The sequence below is a fragment of the Carettochelys insculpta genome, chromosome 12, assembly GCF_033958435.1.
Source record: "Carettochelys insculpta isolate YL-2023 chromosome 12, ASM3395843v1, whole genome shotgun sequence".
Lineage (NCBI taxonomy): Eukaryota > Metazoa > Chordata > Testudines > Carettochelyidae > Carettochelys > Carettochelys insculpta.
In genome coordinates, this window is record NC_134148.1 from 31,024,139 (window position 1) to 31,044,808 (window position 20,670).

General features: G+C 48.7%; 1 protein-coding gene across 1 annotated transcript; it reads left to right on the plus strand.

Moving 5' to 3' along the window:
- Positions 1–3,562: 3,562 nt before the first annotated feature.
- On the plus strand, positions 3,563–13,071 carry MRPL46 (mitochondrial ribosomal protein L46). Its single transcript, XM_075006978.1, has 4 exons — positions 3,563–3,922; positions 7,111–7,303; positions 8,931–9,104; positions 10,416–13,071. The coding sequence occupies exons 1-4, from the start codon at positions 3,578–3,580 to the stop codon at positions 10,661–10,663; spliced, it is 960 nt and encodes a 319-aa protein (XP_074863079.1). The 5' UTR covers positions 3,563–3,577; the 3' UTR covers positions 10,664–13,071.
- The last annotated feature ends 7,599 nt before the right edge of the window (positions 13,072–20,670 follow it).

The following is a 20,670-nucleotide window of genomic DNA, read 5'->3' on the forward strand; positions in this document are numbered from 1 at the left end:
ACAATATTTATATTCTAATTGACATATTATACACTTACGTTAAATTGAGAATGTAAGAATTTTTTTAGTAATAGTGTGCTGAGACACTCTTGTATTTTTATGCCTAACTGTGTGAGCAAGTGGTTTTAAAGTCAGCTGAATTCCATGAGTATGCAAGACAAATCAGACTCCTGAAAGGAGTACAATAGTTTGGAAAGTTGAGACCCACTGCTCTAGGCAATTGTAGAAAGCTCTGCATCACCGCTGGTTTGTCTTACTAGTGTGGCAGAATGAGAGACTGTACTGTTTTTTGGGGCAATATACCTGCTGAGAATTGCTCAGATGGGGATTAATCTTTCCAGACCCACTTCCTCACTCCATATGATTCACCACCTCTGCTTCTTTTAAAATGTTAGGGATCGGTAAGGAACTGGTGAACAAGATGGCAGCTGTTCAACAGCTTCATAGCTATACTGCAACAATGTAGAACAGGAAATAAGACTGCTGTGTCCCATTAAAACTGCCTGTAGAATTGGGGGGCGGGATTGGGGGGAACAGTGAAAGAAGCAATTACCCATACTGGAATTTGGTCAAAACATGTGATCAACAGCTTTACTTCTGTGAAAGGCACTGAGTTAATGGCCTTGGTGTCACATTCTCCATTACAGGTGGCACTGAAGCACTGCTTTGGTACTCGCAAGAAAGAACCATCTCCTGAGTCACCAACACCACTTCCCCAACTTTTCCACAGAGGCCTCTCATGCTGCCAAGGTCAGGGCTCGGCTGCTTAGCTTCTGCGTTCCAAGCACACAGTGGTACTGCTGCAGACCCTTTTACATATGACCCATATAGCAAACTAATTGTGTCTTACTTGTTGAAGGTAGCTTTGATGTGAGCAATTGGGATATCTTCATATTTCTTCCCACCCCAAGTCAAGGAACTTTCTTGTCCTGGAACTGGGGGAAAAAGGCTGAAAAGTAAAATAAGAGCAATCAAATACTTGCAATATCACTACCATGCAAAGACAATTTTTAATACAGTCTTGGAATTTGGAAAAAAAAAATGTGGATCAAATGCTACCAAACAAAGCTCAGAACTTCTTATACAAACTGTGTCTGTGATTGTCAAGTCACTTGCTTTTCTTACTTTACTAAAAACTGCTTGAGGTGATTTACCTCCTGATGAGAGACCAATGAAGGGATTTTACACCACAGCTTGGTCTGGAGCTGTACAGGATGCCTCACCTGAAATCACTCTTGTTTTGATTCTCTGTCACCTTAGTTGCAACACTTTCTGTATTCTCTGTAAGTCCCTGAAACCTCTGGAAACTTGTGTGCATGCCACGAAACAAGGAAACATTGCAACCACTAGATGAAAGAAGTGGGAGAAATAGATTAGGATTTCAGTTACACAACAGTCTTTATCTTTTGCCATCCTCACATTAGACCTCCAACAGAATATTTGTCACACAGGAAACAACCAAAGCTATTTGCTGACTGCAGGGCTATCTGAAACAATCACCACCAGGGTTCTTCAGTTGCCGTGAGGAACAAAATAATAACCACCTTAGGAGCATTATAAAAATAAACCAGTGGGTAACTAAGGACTGTTTTCACAATAAAAACAAACTTAACCAGCATCTTGAGAGTGCACAAGAAACAGAAATGGAAAGGGACTGAGCTAGGTTCACTGGCCAGGATCTAGGGAGGAGCAAAGGCAAACACACACTGAAATGAGCACTGAGGTACTCTGTAAAAATCTTTTTAGTAGTATATAGAAATGGATTTTACATGTTTCTCTAATTTAACTACTATCTTGACAACATTCATTCTGAAGAGACACTCAACTGAGAGAAGAAGTTTGAAAATAAGACTCTGCATCAGTAAAACAATATCCTTGCCCAATCATGTCCTGCCAAGCCTATGCTATGCCCTAGGAGTCTCCACCTCACCCCCTGGATTTCTCTATTGGCCTGGATTCTGCACCAGGCTTCCACTGACATGGAAACAGCAGCTACATGACACAGTATGGCATTGTTACAAGTAGAGTTGAGAAGGAGGAAGCACTTATTAAGCACATGCAGCTTCAATAATTTACTTAATTCTACCCTAAACAACTGCTTATTGCAAAGCCCTTCCCCATGCGTATCAGAGATGCTGAACTTGTGTAGCTAAAAAGGTTCCATTAGTAGGAGAACAACTAGATTTCTGTTGTACCTCAGGCATTGTTTATACCAGGGTGAAGTAAGCTGCAGTGGTAGGGCCTCAAGGCTGTATATAGGAGCAGCACATGAAGATAGTGTGGTTGCACTGGGAACAGAATACAGTAATCCCCCAAGATACGCAAGGGTTGCATTCTATGCAACCCTTGTGTACCCCAAAATTTGTGTAACTTGGGAACTTGGGTGGTGGGTGGGGTGTGGCGGTGGGTGTTAAGCCTGGGATCGGTTAGTGCTGCCAGAGGGGAAGAGGGGGTGTCGCTGACCCGGGTCTGCAGAGGTTGGGGCCTGGGTGCACAGTGGTGGCTGAAGCCAGGCCACGTGGTGGCACTCGGGAAGAGTTGGCTGCTGCCAGCTCTGTTCCCCTTTGACAAGGGGATCTCCTTCCTGCTGCACCTTGGCGTATCTTGAGGATTTACTGAATACAGTATGAAAAATGGGTCAGCCACATAAGAGCAGGGTCACATACTCTTACTCTATTACAAATGACCATATGTAATCAGAGGGAGCCTAGCCTGAATCCACAGGCATGAAGGTCAGAACAAATGTTTTATTTGCTCTCTCAGCAAGCTGGCTCCAGAATCAAGAAAGATGAGAGCAGCAGAGAAGACCCACAGTGCCAGTTTAGTGCAGGCACTGCTTGGAGTTCAGCCATTCCAAACCCAGCAGGAAAAGCCATCCCTAGGGAGTTGTGGTCAGCCTAGAGCTGGGACTCCAGTGCACTGTGCAACTCCCCCTCCCATACACCACCCATTCCGTGCAACGCCCCCCGTCACATGCACCGCCCATCGCCCCAGCCATCCCGTGCACCTCCCCCGCCATGCACCTCCCATCGGCCTGGCCATTCCGTGCACCTCCCCCCCCCATATGCAACTCCCATCACCCCGACCATTCCATGCACCTCCCATCGCCCCGGCCATTCCGTGCAACTCCCCCCCCCCCAACATGCACCTCCCATCGCCCCGGCCATTCCGTGCAACTCCCGCCCCCCAACATGCACCTCCCATCGCCCCGGCCATTCCGTGCACCTCCCCCGCCATGCACCTCCCATCGGCCTGGCCATTCCGTGCACCTCCCCCGCCATGCACCTCCCATCGGCCTGGCCATTCCGTGCACCTCCCCCCCCCCATATGCAACTCCCATCACCCCGACCATTCCATGCACTTCCCACCCCCCCTGCACCTCCCATCGCCCCGGCCATCCCGTGCACCTCCCCCACCATACACCTCCCCCGCACCCAGCGCCCGGCCGTCCCGCACACAACTTCTAACGTGCCCCGGAGAACAACCCCTTCGGCGTCCCGCGCCGACCCCCTTCTCCCCCAGGTACCCGAATCCGGCTCCTAGGAACCGCTGCCAGGTAACCACCAGCACCCGGGACATGGCCCTTCTCAGCGACCGTCCGGCCCGCCCAGCCCGAGGGACGGGCAGAAAGGTCAGCGCTGTGCATTGTGGCCTACGGGAGGAAAGATGGCGGCGGCGGCTGGACGGTTGGGTGGGAGCCGCGGTGCATTGTGGTCTGGCGGAGGAAAAGATGGCGGCCCCCATACAGCGCGCCCTGTACGGTGGCGGGGGGCGATGGAGGTGGGCGCTTGGCTCTCGCTGCCTGTCCGCCTCGGTCGTGCCCCGGTGGCGGCTGCTGGGGGCCTTGTGCCTGCAGAGGCCGCCTCGCATCACGCAGGCCCTGAGCCCGGCGCAGGAGGAGATGGCGCGGCTGATGCACCAGGTAGTCGGGGCGGGGGAGCGCCTGGCGCGGCGCGGGGTGGGGCGCGGGCACCCCACAGAACCGGGGGGGCAGAGGGCCGGCTGGGGCGGTGCTGCATCCTGTCGCTCGCCTCGCCGGGAAGCCCCAGCGCTGACGCTGGCCCTGTGCTGCGTTGCCCCCGAGGAGACTGTCGGCTGCCCCCTTGTGCAGCTCAGGACGAGCCCGGGCTGGCAGCTTGAAGTGCCTATGGACTGGGACCCACCTGAAAGACTCCTCCGCCTACAGTGCAAATAGCGTTCAGAGCACAAAGCTGAAACCCAAGCTAAAAGGCTCTCTCTGTATCTGGGCAAGATGCAGGCATCACCCCCCCACCCCGCAGTAGCTGGTACCCTTGGTGCACAAATTGTGGGGTGAGGGTCCAGTGGGTTTTAATGTGCACCTTAGATGATTAGCATGGCCCTTTCTTGCTTTGTGTGCTATAATGGTGCGGCCCTGAGAAGTTTCCTGTCAGGGATAGCAGAGTAGGTAGCATGCTAGGGGTGTCCTTTGAGTAATCACTGAATTCCACGCTTCTGCAAAATGTTAATGGGCACTGAGATTCTATGGTGACTTGATGGTAACAGAACCCTCTCCCCTGTGACACAGTACTGAGTGAGATGCTGGGCTATAGTTCTACAAGGTGACAGCTGCTGGGACCCCATTCTTTAAATACCCCTCTGAAACCCCGCCCCCCCCCATTCATGCATCTGGTGAAGCGGGTCTTTGCCCATGAAAGTTCATGCTCCAAAATATCTGTTAGTCTGTAAGGTGCCACCAGGCTTCTTGTTGTTCACAAAGCTTTCAATTTTTATATGCATTTTATTTTCAGACTTCAAAAGTGTGCAAATGCGTTTGTATAGCGAACATACAACTATACTTACAGTGGTCTAGTATCCTTATGTCTGCAACGACTTGAACCCTGGATCCTCAGATGAAAAGTCTGATGCTCTACAGTTGGTAAAGCATCTGAGTTTTCATCTGAGGGCCCAGAGTTAAAGTCCCTAGTGAGGCAAGAGCTCATTTTCCCCCTCTGCTACATGGCCTGGGCCTTTCTGCCACACCTACCCTCTACTTAATCTTCAGTATTAGTATGATCTCTGTGCACAGTGAAAGCTTAGTTTTGTGGGATAGCATTTAAACCAGGGGTTTGCAACCTGTGGCTGTGGAGCCATACACAAACATTTCAGTCCTTCATTGTGGCTCCCAACACAATAATTGTAAAGTGGTGTTCAAAAAAACCTCCTGATTATTTTCGATACATGGTGAACATCTAAAAGCCTAACAATGGATAACTCATATCTAAATAACAAACTATGTGATCTCAAAACATTGGATAACTCCCCCTTTAATGTGTGCAGTAGATTATGGGATATAACACTGTGTCTGTGTTTTGGTGGTGTTGCTGCTAAAGTCTTAATTTTGAAAAGGAAAAGGAAGCTTGTGGCATTCCTGCTGAGAAGGGCAACACACATTTTAATAAAAAAAAAAGTGAAATTAAGTCTGAAGTAAAATTAGCATAATTAAAGTGTTTGAGAGTGAAAGCCAGTACAAACATGTGCATGTAAAGTGCGAGGAAACAGAATATGTAAAAAGTTGTGAATATCCAGGAGTAAACGTATCATATTACAAATAATTGTGTGTGTGTGTGTGTGTGTGTGTTGTTTTTAAAATAGGAGTTACATAAAGTGAGATTTGATGTTATTTAAGGACCATCTCATATTAACATGCATTGCAGTTCTTGAATTACACCCATCCCTGGTTTTAACAAGTACTTTACTAACGAGTACTCGCTAAAACGAGGAACGTATATACCTACCTTTATTCACTATATGAGTGAACTTCCCCCTGCTTATATGAGCAAGGTCCCTGGCTGGGGAGCGCGGAGACCTGCAGCTTGAGCCTTCTCCTTCCCTTCCCTCAGGCATGCAGCTGTCTGACAGCCCTGTGGCTGGAGGAAGAGAGGGAGAAGGCTCTTAGCCTGGTTCCCTCCCCTGAAATGGCAGGAAGGTGAAACTGACCAGCCATGAGTTTCCCAGCCTGCAAGCAAGCAGTGGGGAGACTGGAACCAGCCTGCCCCTGTTTCCCAGCTCCTGCCACTCTGGGAGCCAGGAAACTGACCAGCCTTGGTGGTTCCTGGGTCCCCTTTCCTTGCAGGAAAATTCAAATTAGGCAGGGGTTGTAGGAACAACCCCTGGGTAACTTGAGGGTTGACTGTATTAGACACCCCTGCTGCCCCCTTCCCGCCCTGCAGTCCTCCCCCTTGGCCAGGTTTAACCCCCCCTCCAGCAGCCCCAAACTGCCCCCAGCTTTACACCCCTCCAGCAGCCCCAAACCGTCCCTAGATTTACATCCCCCAGCAGCCCCAACCTGCCCCCAACCTTACAGCCCCAAACTTCCCCCAGTCTTCGACCTCCTCCCCCTGCATCCCTCAACAGCCCCAGCCTTAGACACTCTTCCTCCTGCAGCCTCTTCACTGGGACTGCTAGGCTGGGTGGCTCCCCCAGCCCTCTGGCTGCCAGCAATTAACTCAAATGTCAAGGTTTTAGGACCTAGGCATAAGGTAATTGCTGCCATCTCCAGCGGCTCTCTCTATTGATAGATATCTGCCTGAGGCAGTAGAGTTACGAAACTGCAAATGGCTTCTTTAACAGCCCCATGCAGCTGGGAACTGCCCAGCGGGTGACCTTTAGCAAATCTAATGGAACTCATGTTTGAGTCCTGGCCCATAGATTGGGAATCTCTGCACTACATACACACTCTGCATCCTATTTCTGGTGCAAAACTATTTAAATACATCAGAAAAGTACCTAAACTCAGCTGTTTTATGTCATGTTACAAGCACTTGGAATGAATTGGAGACTTTTGCATGTATTTTAATGGGAATTTAGTGTTGCTCTTATGAGTTTTCGCCTACGAGAGAAATTTGGGAACCAATTGTGCTTGCATAGCGAGGGATGAGTGTATTTTGCTTTCTGACTCCCGGTTCTCTCATGGGAGAGAAATTATTCGCCAGCATAAAGAAATTAACACACAACCTGCTTGTGGCAATCAGAAATGCTTTATTCTCTGCATGGGACCCAAGGGTAACAGTGGTGGTAACTGTGACCTGTAGTGAAGCTCTTGATGAGCCAAAAGCTATACATGACAATTCTCTATTATGACTGTTCCAGATAGAAGTGGAGCATAGCCACTTTTCAGATCATGAGATCCAGCACTTGGCAGAAGAGGAGCAGCTACAGAAGATGAAAGACAACATTCATGATGACGAAACAGAATTTGAGCAAACTATTATGCTGACCCAAGACCTAGAGGATATCTGGGAACAGAAATTACAACAGTTCAAACCTGGCCCACGACTAACAGGTTCTGATCCAAGTTCTCTCAGCTCAGAAGAGAGAATAAGGCCTCTCTGCTCTTTCTGAACATGGTTGACTTTGGTACAATAGATTGGAGGGGAGGCAGGGTGCAGAGCCCTCAAATGGAGTGAACATCTTGACCCCCATGGCCCCTTTCAGTTATTTATAGGAGAGGTTAGCTGGTCCGTGAAGGGAGCTGTGCTCTATTCCTTTTCTCCCAGAACCTTTGAGTGAGTATAGAGTAGGAAGGCTGAGTATTCTATCTTTATAAGAAAAACTAAGATTAGCTTAAATCCCTTCACAAAAACTCACAACACTACATAAATGTTGATTGAGTCATTAGGCAGTGAGATGAAATAGAGACTTAAGCAACATGTTTTAAATGATCTTTTTAAAAAAAAAAAGCATCTAAAGAGCAATCCCTCTTTCACCTTTGAGGCATGACTGAAAATCAATGCGTTTTGTCAGGATCCCAGGTGACACGTATTTTCTTGTATCTAGATTCTTATCTTGCTTATCACCATACGATCTGAGCACCTTCCAGTAGTGCATTAAGCAGGATGACTGTCATATGGCATTTGCTCTCCCATCATCTCTCAGAGGGAGAAGCGTGTATAAGTGAATGTCTTGAGAACATAAGAATAGCCATAGGGAGTCAGAACAGTGGTTGTTCTAGCTCAGTATCCTGTATTCTGATACGGGCAACTGCAGGTGTCCTGGATGGAATGGACAGCAAGAACAAATCAATTTTGAGTGACTTCTCCCCTGCTCGATGTTCACAGCCTCTGCAGCTTGAGGTTTAGGGACACCTGGAACATGGGATTGCATCCCTGGATCCATATTCATGAACTTTCCCAATTTTTTAACCCCATTATACTTTTGGCCTTCATGACATCTCATGGCAATGAGTTCTGAAGGTTGACTTGTTTATTGTGTGAAGTACTGTATGTTAATGTCATCAGGTGAACCCTAACTCTTGTGTTATGAGAAGAGGTGAATAACATTTCCCTATTCACTTTATCTACACCATTCATGAGTCTATAGACCTCTAGTGTATCCCCCTTTAGTGTCTCCTTTTCTAAGAGCAACAGTCCAAATCTTTTTCATATCTGCTTGTATGGAAGCTACCATACCCCTAATCACTTTCATTGTCCTTCTCTGCACCTTTTTCCAGTTCTACTGTATCTTTTTTGAGGTGGTGTGACCAGAACTGTATAGAGTCAGTCTGAATGTACCATGGGTTTTTAGTGGCGTTATGGTATTTTCTGTTGTATTATCTATCTCTTTCCTAATGGTTCCTAAAACTCTGTTAACTTCTTTGACTGCCACTGCACATTGAGCAGGTATCTTATTTTGGGAGTTTTTTTATTATTATTAATATGCCCATTATACATCTGTGCTACAGAAGGCAGGATCAAAGAAACGTGCTTTGTATTTGGAGTGGAAAGGAGCTATATTTCTTGGAGTTTATTCCACAGTCTTGGAGAAGGTTCCTAGAGTTGATGAGAGCATTTGTGTCTAAGCACAGCTTAGAATTGTTCCATATGTTCTTGTTGTCTGGGGACCGAAAAAGAGGAAGGCTTGGGCTCTACTGGATGACTCATCTGTCTCTGGAATCAACTCTCTCTTGGCAGATGCTGATAAGAGCAATGACCGGACATCTTTGAACAGGAAGCTGGACAGGAACCTGATGCTCCTGGTCAAAGAGAAGGTTGGCAGCCAAGAGCTGTGGCTTCTACCTCAAGCAGATTGGCAGGCTGGGGAGACATTGAGAAGCACTGCAGAGCGAGCCTTGGCTGCTCTCTCAGGTGAGTCATCTGCTGGGTAGCTGCTGCTGCCACCACTTCTTGTTCCAATTTCTTTCTCTTGTGCCACTTTGGGGATATTGTCAGCTCATAGTAACAGAGCCTCATTAGACACCATTAGGGTTGCTCCGTTAAATAAAGGACATGCAGCTGCCAGTGGGGTGGCTTGAACCCATTGAAATCTCTGATTAGGGTCGTGTCTGGGTAAAGTTGCTGGGAAGCCTATGGGTATTATCCATTGCATGGAGAGGAGTCTTGCATTCTAGCTCACCTGCTTGTGTACATGACTGTATAGGGGGTCCTGAATGCCTAAGTCTGTGTGTCCAGGCACTACACCTGTAGCTGCATGTTGCAGTGTAAGACAAGCCGTTTCCATGCTTACCACTGCACTAAGTACCGAGGTGCTGCAGAGAGACTTCAGTGGTGGGGGAGCAGAAGGATTCTGCACAACTATAGGTAGTAGCGTGGGCAGAAGAACTGCTGCTTGCCATGTGACGAGCAAGTGTAGGGTGTATACCTGGGACGTTCAGGCATGTGTAGGACACCTTACGCAGCAAAGCCGTGCCTCACCATGTACCCTATGTATTCCCTTGCAAGGGAGCGTGTGCAGTCTCTGTACTCACCATGCCACCATAAATGTAGATGTATTCTAAGAATCAAACTTTGCTCTTGGCAGCTGAGTTGAACTTGGCCCCTTGAGTTGTTCAGTGCGGCTATGCAGATTTGCAGTGTTTCAGCCCCAGGGGATCGCTATGGAAGGGTACTCATTATTGGGAGATCAAGGGCTTTTAGCTGTACCATACACACAGCCCATTAGCAGCCAAGTATAGAATCTCTGTTGAAAGTGGGACCAATCCCAACTAAATCATCTCAGCCAAGTCTTTGTCAAGCCAGGAATTAAAAACTTGAGGGCTGGAGATTCTACCACCTCCACAGGTAACCCAAACCTAGGTAACATAAAGCCTGTCTTCAGTAAGGTCACTTCTTGCTTCCCAGCAGGTGAGCACTGTGGAAGCAGTGTAGTTAGCCTGAGATTGCAAGTGGCCACTGTATGATCCCTAGAACCACACTACCTGTAGCCAGTCCTTGGGAGGGGTTGTTGGACCCCAAAGGAGGGAGGGTTGTTGGACTCCCTCAGAGGGAGTTCTGGCACAGCGTAGACCTGTGGGAGGGGATGTTGTTACTAGAAGAAGAAAACCTGAGGTTGCCTTTGCTGTCCCTTTGTTACCCCTTGGATGTAACAGCTGCTGTCATCATGTGAGCTGATCTTGTGCTTTATTTTCTTTTCTCTTCTGGATCCCTGGGATCTCACAGGAAACATCCAGGCCAAATTCCTAGGGAATGCACCATGCGGATTTTATAAGTACAAGTTCCCCAAAGCCTTCAGGACAGAGGGCAGTGTGGGAGCCAAAATCTTCTTCTTCAAAGCCCTTCTCCAGAACGGGGACCTGCTCCGGACAGAGAGGAGAGGAGACTATGTGTGGGTCAGTAAAGCAGAGCTGGGGGATTACTTGAAACCAGACTACTTAAGACAAGTCACGAGATTTTTGATGGACCAGTAAAAGACAAGGCTGGGCTCTAAGCCAAAGGGGAGGACAAAAAAAATTACTTCAAATAGGTGCACAGACAATATTAGTATTGCCTGGGTGTACAAAATGTGGCTTCTGAGCCTGAGGAAGAATCCAGCCTCCCACTGTTTTGTTCCTCTTCTCTGGGCCTGTCCCAAATAAATACTAAAACCTCCAAATGAAGATCTCCCTGAAGAGTGTGCTTGTGTTGTATCCTCCTCAAACGCCCCAAGGACTATCCTTTTCGCCCTTCCCAGCCATGCTATTCACTAGGCCTGCGGTATCTCTCTTCACTGGATCCGTGTAGTTGCCTGAAGCACATAGGGTCTTGCTGAAAAGCTATACTATTCCTTTCGCATCTGTTCTTCCATAAGAGGAGCAGTGCTTGGGCTCCCTTTACTTGCTTAGGTGAGATGAGGCAATGTTAGTGGAACAAAAAGATTTACCAATTGACTGCCTTGGGAAACCTGGCAAGGCCTTTTTTTTTTTTTAAAGTTCCCCATTTTTAAACTGTACATCCAAACCTCCAAGTCCTTCCTCTCTTTCTGGGTTGTTGTGGCCCTTCTGGGAAGGAGGTGCACCTGTTAGTGTGCAGGGGAATAGCACTCACTTGTTCCCTAAGGAATTGGGCTCTCATTGGCCTGGACTGTAGGAAGCCTGTATCTTCAGTAACATGCTGGCCCCTGTTGTACACATTGAGGAGCCTAGGCCCCTTTAACAGACTGGAGGGGCCTTTGACCTCTCAAGAGGCATGCAGTCACTGCAATGTATCTCGTAAATGGGAACTCTTCTGTGCCAGTGCTATGTATTAGTTTGTGGCATCTGTGCCTCAGTATATCTGAGTGGCCTCCAGGATATGGTGGCTGAGGGCAAACTGTCCGCTCAGCTAAATGGAGCATTGAGGCTTTGTGGTGAGCCATGAGAAGATCTTCAAACTGCTTTGTCTCAGCAAGAGTTCCCTTTGAAACCCCTCTGCTCCTGTAGGCTCCAGCTTAGATTTCACATGAAGATGAAGCCATTAGAAGCATTGGTGGTATAGTGGTGAGCAGAGCTGCCTTCCTAGCAGTTGACCTGCGTTCAATTCCCAGCCAATGCAGTGATGTCCTTTATTTGGTTGGGAGCTGGTTGAATTTCAGTCGCATTGTCAGTGAAAGTATCTGGACGCAGTCCTGTTAGTCATGCGTCTGACATAGTCTTTGTCCACGAAAGCTTCTTTCAACAGTACTTGGTCCTGCCACTGGGGCAGGGGGCTGGACTCTGGCCTCTTGAGGTCCCCTTCCAGTCCTAGTGTTCTATGATTACTGACTCTCCTGAGAAGTGGAAGATGGCTAATTTTTTTAATATGGAAAAAAATACAGCACCATAAACTGCTTTTGATTTTTGGATTTCTGAGTTTAGGCAAATGCTCCTTCTATGACTCTAACCAAGGGCTCTTATCTATGAGTGACCCACTTAAGACAAGGTATGGGTGAGATAATCCGGGAAGGCTGTAAAATAGAACTCATTCATTGTCTCAGGATCATGCTTATTTCTTTCCCCAAAGTGAATTAACATAAATCAACACTAGAAACTGACAGATGAAGGGTGCAAAAGTCCCCCTGCAAATGGACTTACATATTAGAATGCTCGAGATGGGTTTCTTGGGGAGACTTTTTTTTGGAAAAGGAATAAGATTCTGAAATACTGACATCCATTCTTACAGCATTATTACTCCTAAGCTCCAGAATATGGAAATGTACCTCCTGGAGATATATGGAGGATATGCACCCAGAGAGATACTTTAGCTTCTACCAGCACAATAAGAATTTCAATACAGAATACACCCCTTTTGGACTCATTTTCTAAATGGATATATAATCTGATACTACTTCAACCTTCCTTTCAGATGGAAAAGATGCATATCTACCCTTGTCTGGGTGGACTCCTTACGTTACATAGGGCTAGGAGCTATAGTTAAAAGCCTTCAGATATATGGCTTTGAGCAAATGATGGTGGGGCCATTTACAGCATGCTCAGAACTCCAGTAATTAAGTTATCACCCAAAACCATCTTTATTTCAGGTGGGAGAGGGAAGAAGATTATTTCCCAAACATTAGCGCACCTCTCCTACAATAAAACCTCACTCAGCTGCTGGGCTAGGTACTTTCACTCTGTATGATTCTTGCTTTGCTTCTAAACAGCAATTCAGTATATAAAGATATTTGTTCAGATCTATCACTTGAATTCACCAAGCAACGCTTTTGTAATATTTACAGCATCTAGTGCTGAGTCCAGAGATGTTGGTAATCAGTACAGATACCAGACCCCATGAAGGGGGAATATAGCTGAACTCCTGTGTGACTTGTGGGGGTGAAGTTAAGAAATGAGGTCCAAGGAGGAGACGTGGAATAAAACTTGGCACAGAAACAAGGGGATGTGGCCTGTTTGTCTGTTTCTTGTGTGTGTTGCATCACAGGCAGGGTGGAAGACTGTTGTTGGACTATTTGCATCAAAGTCTGATTGGAAAACTAAGAGTTACTACTATATAAGAAAGCGACACTTGGTAGCTGAAGCTGGGCTCCCCTTATCTTCCTTTACATCGCACTGCACCCCCTTAACCACCGAGAGTTGTTCACATGTCGTGTTTGATAGAAGAGTGTTATGCAATCGGGGTGATCCAGTAACCTGCAAGCTTCTTTTCAATCCTATGTGGGTAAACAGAATCAACTGGCTTCCCTAGGAATGGTTCAGTGCTTTGTATGGCCCACTCTGCGGCCCAGCTGTCAGGGAGGCTGTTGAGAAGGAAAATTGACAGTTTTCATTGTAGGGCTATCTAGTGGAGGATTGGTTTGCGCCCAGTTTTTCTCTGGCTACAGCTCACTTGTGAAGGCAAGCGAAGAGGACATTCCTCTGAGAAATTCCTGAGCTTCGTGTCATGGTTTTGCTGCAAACTACTTGACTGAACTAGCCGTTTTAGACACTGTGACAGGGTAAGGCGGTGGGGTGGGGGTGGTGAGTACAAGAAGGAAAAGCAGGGCTGGCAAAGAAGCAGAGTGGGAACAGCTGGGGTGGAAGCAGCCCTGGGCCAGCTGGTCCCACTTAAGGCTGCCTTTAAAAACCCCTTTGCCCAGTGAGAGAGTAGGGTAGTAGAGGAGAATGTAGAAAGCAAGAGGAGAGAAGCAAGGGTCCCCCCTCCCTCACCCGGCCCACCCCAGCAGCACTTGAGGAGGGGAGGAGTACTTAGCAGTGAGGGATTAAGGCACCTGTCCAGGTGGCCCTGACATTTGGCATGAGGCTGGAACAGACTGATCACACAGGGAGAGCTGATCCAGGAGGGAGAACATACTATTGCTGCTGCCACCACTAACTGGAGGAGGAGGTGGTATACAGGGGAATCACCTGGGGAAGTGGCCCAGGAAGAAGAGCTGCGGTGTCCAGGGCAAGGGGAGCCCTTCCCCACCAGTAGCAGCCACACAGGGTCCCTGGGCCAGAACCTGGAATGAGTGGCCGGGGCCTAGGTTCCCTCCAGACTGCCATCTTCCCCTCCCACCCACCCCTATCTCAAGAAGGGCAACAGTGTCCTGGCTGTGGGGCTAGTGGACTGAACAGAGGACCAGAGCCCAGGCCCAAGATTAGCCTTACCACAACAGCAATGTTTTTCAGCTTCAGCAGTTATTTTGGAGAGACCTTTCCAAGGGACAGTCCTAGGCCCAGGCTCAACAAAGATCAGGTCAACCTCCATTGGCAAGGGAGACCAAGAACACTCACTATGAAGACTTACTGACATGGAGGGTCCAAGAACTAAAATTCACAGGGAAGAAAAAATATTTTCCCTTTCCTCTATGCGTGTGTCCAGGAACCAGTGGTCTGTGGGGGTCAGAGCATGAGCTCTAGAGCAGACTATGCAGGGTTAAGAAGATGAGTACAGTTAGTTTGAGACTACAGTGAGTCACTTTGTCTCCAGGAGTTCTTCCCCTTCTCTGTCAGAGGGAATCCACTCTGGTGGGCCAGGTCAGAGCAACGCACCCCTCTGCCAGGAAGTGGAGGGGTGAAGACAGAAGTATAAAGGCAGGAGCTGAGAGCTCAGTTGGGAGTTGGCTGCTGAAGGACCCAGATGCTTCCCCAAACTCCTGCCAGGGAGGCTTGTCCATGCTACAGGAAGAGAGTAACTGGCCAGGACCCCGAGACTGCTGGCAAACCCAGGAGACTGGCCAAGACCACTGCCAGTTCTGGACCCGGAGCTGCTGGAAGCCCTGCCAGAGACTGAGTTCCTGGAAGATCCAGAGGTGCTGGTCCCAAGCCAGGTATGTCCACCAAGAGAAGGGGGTAGTAGCCCAGGGACAGCTGACCCTGAGCTGGCTGAAGAAGTGGGGAGAAAGCAGGACAGCGTGCCAGTCTGTTAGGGCCCTGGACTGGGATGCAGTGGAGCAGGCAAGCCTGTGCATCCCTGCTCCTCCACCCTGCCCCCCACCCCCACAGCAATGGGCGGCACTCTTCCTCTGCTGCTCTAGGCAATGTGCCTGGGCTTGTTGGCTCTGCCAGAGCGAGGATACCCAGCTGATATTGTTTGTTGCCCCACCCTGCACCAGGGCCTGCTGACTATTGCTTGGCATGAGCAAAGGCCTGGATGCCTGGAACTCTTGATACTGTGGTTTTGCCCTGCCCTATATAAGGGCCTGGGATGCACTGATTGCTGCTTGGCCTGACCATAGACCTGAGCACTCAGGCTGATTACTGACCTGCCCTAAACCAAGGCCCAGGCACAGTGACTATTGTTTGGATTGACCAGTAGCCAGACCCTTGGACTGATTAGTGTTCTGTGCTGATGCAGGGCCTGGGCCAGACTGTTCACCCCCTTTACCTGCTTGTAGTGAGACAGTTTGGCCTTCCACTGACCCAGAAGAGAATCGGGGTGCTGGCCCGATCCCTCACAGAGACCTGTAAGGCACGATCCTTGGAGCCTGATTCTTTGGGACTGTTGTGCTGGGGAAAAGTCCTGCACTGCCACCCCTGCTCTCCTCCTGTCCTTCCACTTGTGCAGCAGGAGAAAGTGAAGCTTCCATTGCAAACGTGCTCAAGCTTGTGTGTATGGACCATTTCTGCAAGGGCAGAGCAGTCTCCAGGGCTCATGCAGGCCTCAGTCCCTTCTTTGCCAATATGGGCAATGCTGTATGTTGGTGGTGATGGGTTAATGATGTAGACAGCCTGGAGCTGGCTAGTTTGAGCAGCAGTATGCAGTGTGACAGGAGCTAATCTGTCGTTCCTGGGCCGTAGCATGGGCCCATTCTGCTCAGCTGAGCTGGGAAGGATAAGATCTTTTCATTGAACTGGGAGAAACAGCCTAAGTAAGTCCTGTCCTTTGCCCTCGGCTATGGGTATCTCTCTGCTCTGTCCCTGCTTTTGGGAAAGGAAAGCGAAAATGAGTGTTTTGGCTGCCATTCAGCCCTAGGGTTCTTTCTTCTTCAGTGTCCCCATCCCCCAGTGATGTGCAGAAAGCCATGCCAAGGGATCCTTCATGTATTATTGCATTAACCCTTCCATCCTAGCAAGTCTGAGAACTGTGGGTTCATGACTGATAGCATCTAGGCCAGCGTTTCTGCTAACTTTTTTCCATTCTTGTGCAGAATAAATTTTCCTAAGTGCACCAGCCGTGCACAGATGTGCACCATCCATATAAACACATGCTGCTGGCCGTGGACACTCTGGTAATCTGCTGGGCAGCATTTGCACCACTCTTGGGCAACTGCCAGTGTGCTTAGCTTATCGGGATCACTGGCCTAGACCACACCCAGGTTTCCCTGCCTTATTCCTGCATTTTCAACCTCAGAATTCCTGTTGTGTGAAATGTTAGGGGTTAACCTGTGTGGTGTGGGCTGGACCTACAGGCTTCTTGCCAGCATCTTGGTTGAGTCTCGGCTATTGTTTTTTTTCAGATATCTGTTGGTACTTTGTAAGGTTCCCTGTGCACCCTGTTTTCCTTGCTGGAACCAAGAGAGAGGAGGAGGGAGAGAACTCTAGATTTTTGTCCATTTCATTCTAACTGCATGTGTTCCCTGTATTTTGCTTGTGTTGAAAGTTCTGTACCCTAAGAAATCTGATGCACTTCATATGGGGGTGTCTCTGACCCCTGATAGCATTTCTGAGCTCTGCCCAGTCTTCCCATAAGCTGGTGCAGAAAGCCTGCAAAAGGAGCATGTCTGTTGTCCTGAGTAAAGCAAATTTCACTCCTTGCAGCCCAGTGGCACCATTGGGTAAGGATTTAAAAGCCTGATTTAGGTGTCACAGAATCGCAGAATCATAGGGCTGGAAGGGACCTCAGGAGGTCATCTAGTCCAGCCCCCTGCTTCAAGAAGGATCACCACTGGCAACTGTTTACCTAGTCTTGCTAGTGCTTAGCTGATACTTTTTTCCCTGCAGCATGAAACCTTCCATATAACCTGTCATGGTTGGCTGGTTGTGAGGGACGGGAATTTGGGCCAGTCGTGGCTGGAGAGGAGTTACAGCAGATAATTATTTCCTAGGTGTCTGGCTGGTGGCCTTGCCCACATACCCAGGATCTAACTGATCACCCCCCTATATGGGTCAGGATGGAATTTTCTCCAGGGTTAGATTTGCAGAAGCCTGGGGGATTTTTGTCCCCCACAGTAGAGGGGCACAGGTCACTTGCAGGTTTAAACTGGTGTAAGTGGTGAATTCCCCTATAACTTGAAGTCTTTACATCATGATTTGAGGATTTCAGTAACTCAGCCAAAGTTTAGGGACTGAGTACAGCAGTGGGTGAGCAAGTGTCTGACCTGAGATGAGTAGGTCAGACTCCCTGACCATGATGGTTTCTTTTGACCTCAAAGTCTGAGTCTGTATCTTCCACACACACCCGGCTCACTAAAGGTATCAATCTCAGTGGGAGGCAATTTGAGCGAGATGTTTCAGGGCAGGGGATGTCTTGGATCTGACTCTCTGAGGACAGTTTTCTCTTTAAGAACTTGGAATGATCTGGTTATTACTTCATTCTGCCTTGAGTGCATGGCCTACTGAGGGCCTTTGCAGCCCTACATGTCTATGATTCTATCTGTACTGCTCTTCAGCGGACAAGTGAATCCAAGTGGAGTCCAGCTGGGTTTCCTGGGCCATCCATAAGTGTCTTGTAAGACAGGGACAGAGGGCATGTAATGAAATTTAAAAGGCGGGGGGGGGGCAGGTAATGCAAACCAGACACAAGGAAAGATGTTTTTTGCACAATGTGCGATTAGCTAGGAATGCATTAACCCAAGGAGTCGGTCATAAAAGGAGCTTAGCAAGATTCCAGAAAGGACGGGGCTCTGTATGGATAACAGCTCTAGGTATTGCTATAATTGATAACCTGTCTTTGGAAGGACTGTTAAATCTGTTGCTTATTGGTTTTAGCCCATCTCTAACTATAATGATCAGAATGAGACCTATGACTGGGACAGATTATCCAGCTTCTGCCCCCTGCAGGGTTCTGATACGTTCCTCAGAAGCATCTGTTACTGGCCACTGCCAGAGCCAGGATAGGACTGGGTGGTCTTGGGGGTTGATCCAGTCTGGCTGTTCCTGTGTATCGGTCAGTAGCATTGGTGGTGTCATTGCCCTGGCCGTGTGTGTTTGTGTGGCCTTGGAGCACAGTGTGTTCCCTGCTTGCCTCCTCGTTTATCAAAGTAATTACACACACTCTCCTTTCAGGTTTTCCCTTCCCAAATGGTATTCCTGAGCATCAAACCTGGGGAGGAGTGAATTAGCAGGGAAAGTAACTAGATATAATCCAAGTTTAATGGGCACATAGAAAAGCAAACCAGCTTCAGTAGGGCAGCTCAGGCAGCATCCTGCATCTGCAGGCAAATAAGAATTTATCTTCATGTGCATGTGTATATATCCAGCTTAGTGATCTGTGAGCTCCTAATAATTGGTTGGGTGCCCTGTCAGCAGTGCTCACTCTGCAGAGCTTTTCCCTGTCTCTAGTTAACATAAAGGGTCACAAATCCCATTTGCTTTTGTATTCTGAGTAATCCTTTGGTTAATGTTGCCTAGTGCTTTTTGGAGAGCATGGGAGAAAAATCGGAGCCATTTGCTAATCGTGAATCCAGATTGATATATTTTAAAGCCATTGGCCTCCCTGGGCTAGTCTTCCAAATGACCAGCTTCTCCCACCAGTGCCAGACCCCAGTGTGCCACTCAGGGAAGCAAAATTGCTTTGCGATCAATGGAATTAGCAACTTGAGGACGGTGGGTGAGCTTAGGAAAGCGACGCTGTAGCCCAGGCGTGTCCCACCTGCGGCCTGGGGGCCGCATGCAGCCCTGGACAGCTAGTAATGCAGCCCCACAAGATCGTAGACTTTTAACATTATTATGTGATTTAGATACATGAACTATATTATGTATTTTGTACGCGGCCCAAGACTATCTTCACTCAGTGTGGCCCAGGCAAGCCAAAAGGTTGGACACCCATGCTGTAGCCAAAGCAGGCAGCCGAGTACCTCAGGAAGGGACTGTCCCCAGTGGCTTGCTCTTGCAGACCCCAGTGTCATGGTGGGCTGCTGTGCTTCAGGGAGCAGTGTGAATGACCCTCTTCCCTCTGAGACAGCGCTGACTCCAGTGCTCCACCTGTGCTAGGCTGTAAAGCAGCAGCTCCCAACCTTTTAAATAACCCGGCACACTTCATTGAGACAAACCCTTCCACAGCACACCCACTTTTTTCAGCTGAATCAATTGCTCAGAAACGTTGCCCTCCCCACCAGCCCATTGGAGCTGGGATGCAGCATTTAAACTATGTTTAAATCTCCCTTTACCCTTCCACAGCAGGGATGGGGGCTGGGCTCCCTGCCAGCCCATTCAGGCCAGGAAGAAGCTGGGCTCTGCAAAGGGCCACCGTGTGGTGAAACTAACCAACCCCACACCAGCAGGGACTCGGGCAGCCTTGCTGCTTGAGCCTATGCCAGTGTGGAGTCATCAGTTTCCCACCCACCCCGACAATGTCTGTGGAAAGAGCTGCAGCAAGGGGAGGTGGATGAAATCTCAGGGCACGCTTGGACAGTTTTCACAGCACACCAGCTGAAAACCACTGATGTAAAGGATGCTCTCCTTTCTGGCTCAGAACAGACTCTTGTCCAGCACTGTGCGAAAGGGGCTTGCTTTGGGGCATGAGATAGGTGGTCCTTTTGGCGCCGTACTGATGCTTTGGCATATAAAGAGGCCATGTGCTGGGGGAGGCAATGTTAGTGAGTCAGTAGTGGATGCTGTCCACTGTGAATCAATGCTGATCCCAGCATCAAGGTACAGTGCTAAGGGGCCCTGGCTGTAGGGTCATTAGAAATCTTCCCATAGTGACCGTTCTCCCTTCTCCCAAGCTGCCAGCCATTCTGCCCCCTGGAGTTCATTGGCTTGGAAACAGGATTCTTGTGGCTCCTGCTAATGGTTGCTCTTTCTTTCTTGGGCTCCTAAACCGCTGGCTGATGGAGGTGTGTTGTTCACTTTAGCAGGGCATAAACAAGCAGGTGAGTTAATAGGCTTCTCAGGAGAAATCAGCCCATGTCAGTGCAGATATCCTAGGGGGAGCCCAACTGTCCTTTGGTCTCTTGAACCATCCACCTGAGCCTCTGTTGGGTGATCCCAACCTTCAGCACTCGTCAGTGACTTGCTGGCTGCTGGGCCAAGGGAGGAAAATTTCTGATGTGCTCCCTGGCCTGGCCTGGCCCAACACCATGCAGGCCCAGATGTCTGCTTATTACTACCATAGTCAACAGAACAGTCAAGTGCCACTGCAGAGACAAAGCTAGCTGATTACAGCTTGTTACTGGGCTGGCCTCTTTCCTGAGACCCACTTACTGTCATGGCAGTGAGCAGTACATCCCTTCTGTCAGGGCTGACCTGGTCCTCTAAGGGGATGCTGGGGGCATGTGTTTTAGGGAGAGGGTTGGCACTGACACCAAAACCTGCAGTTGTGCTGGGGGCTCTGACTCAGCTGCCCGGATGCAGGGGAGAGCGCTCTGCTGAGACAATGCTGACCC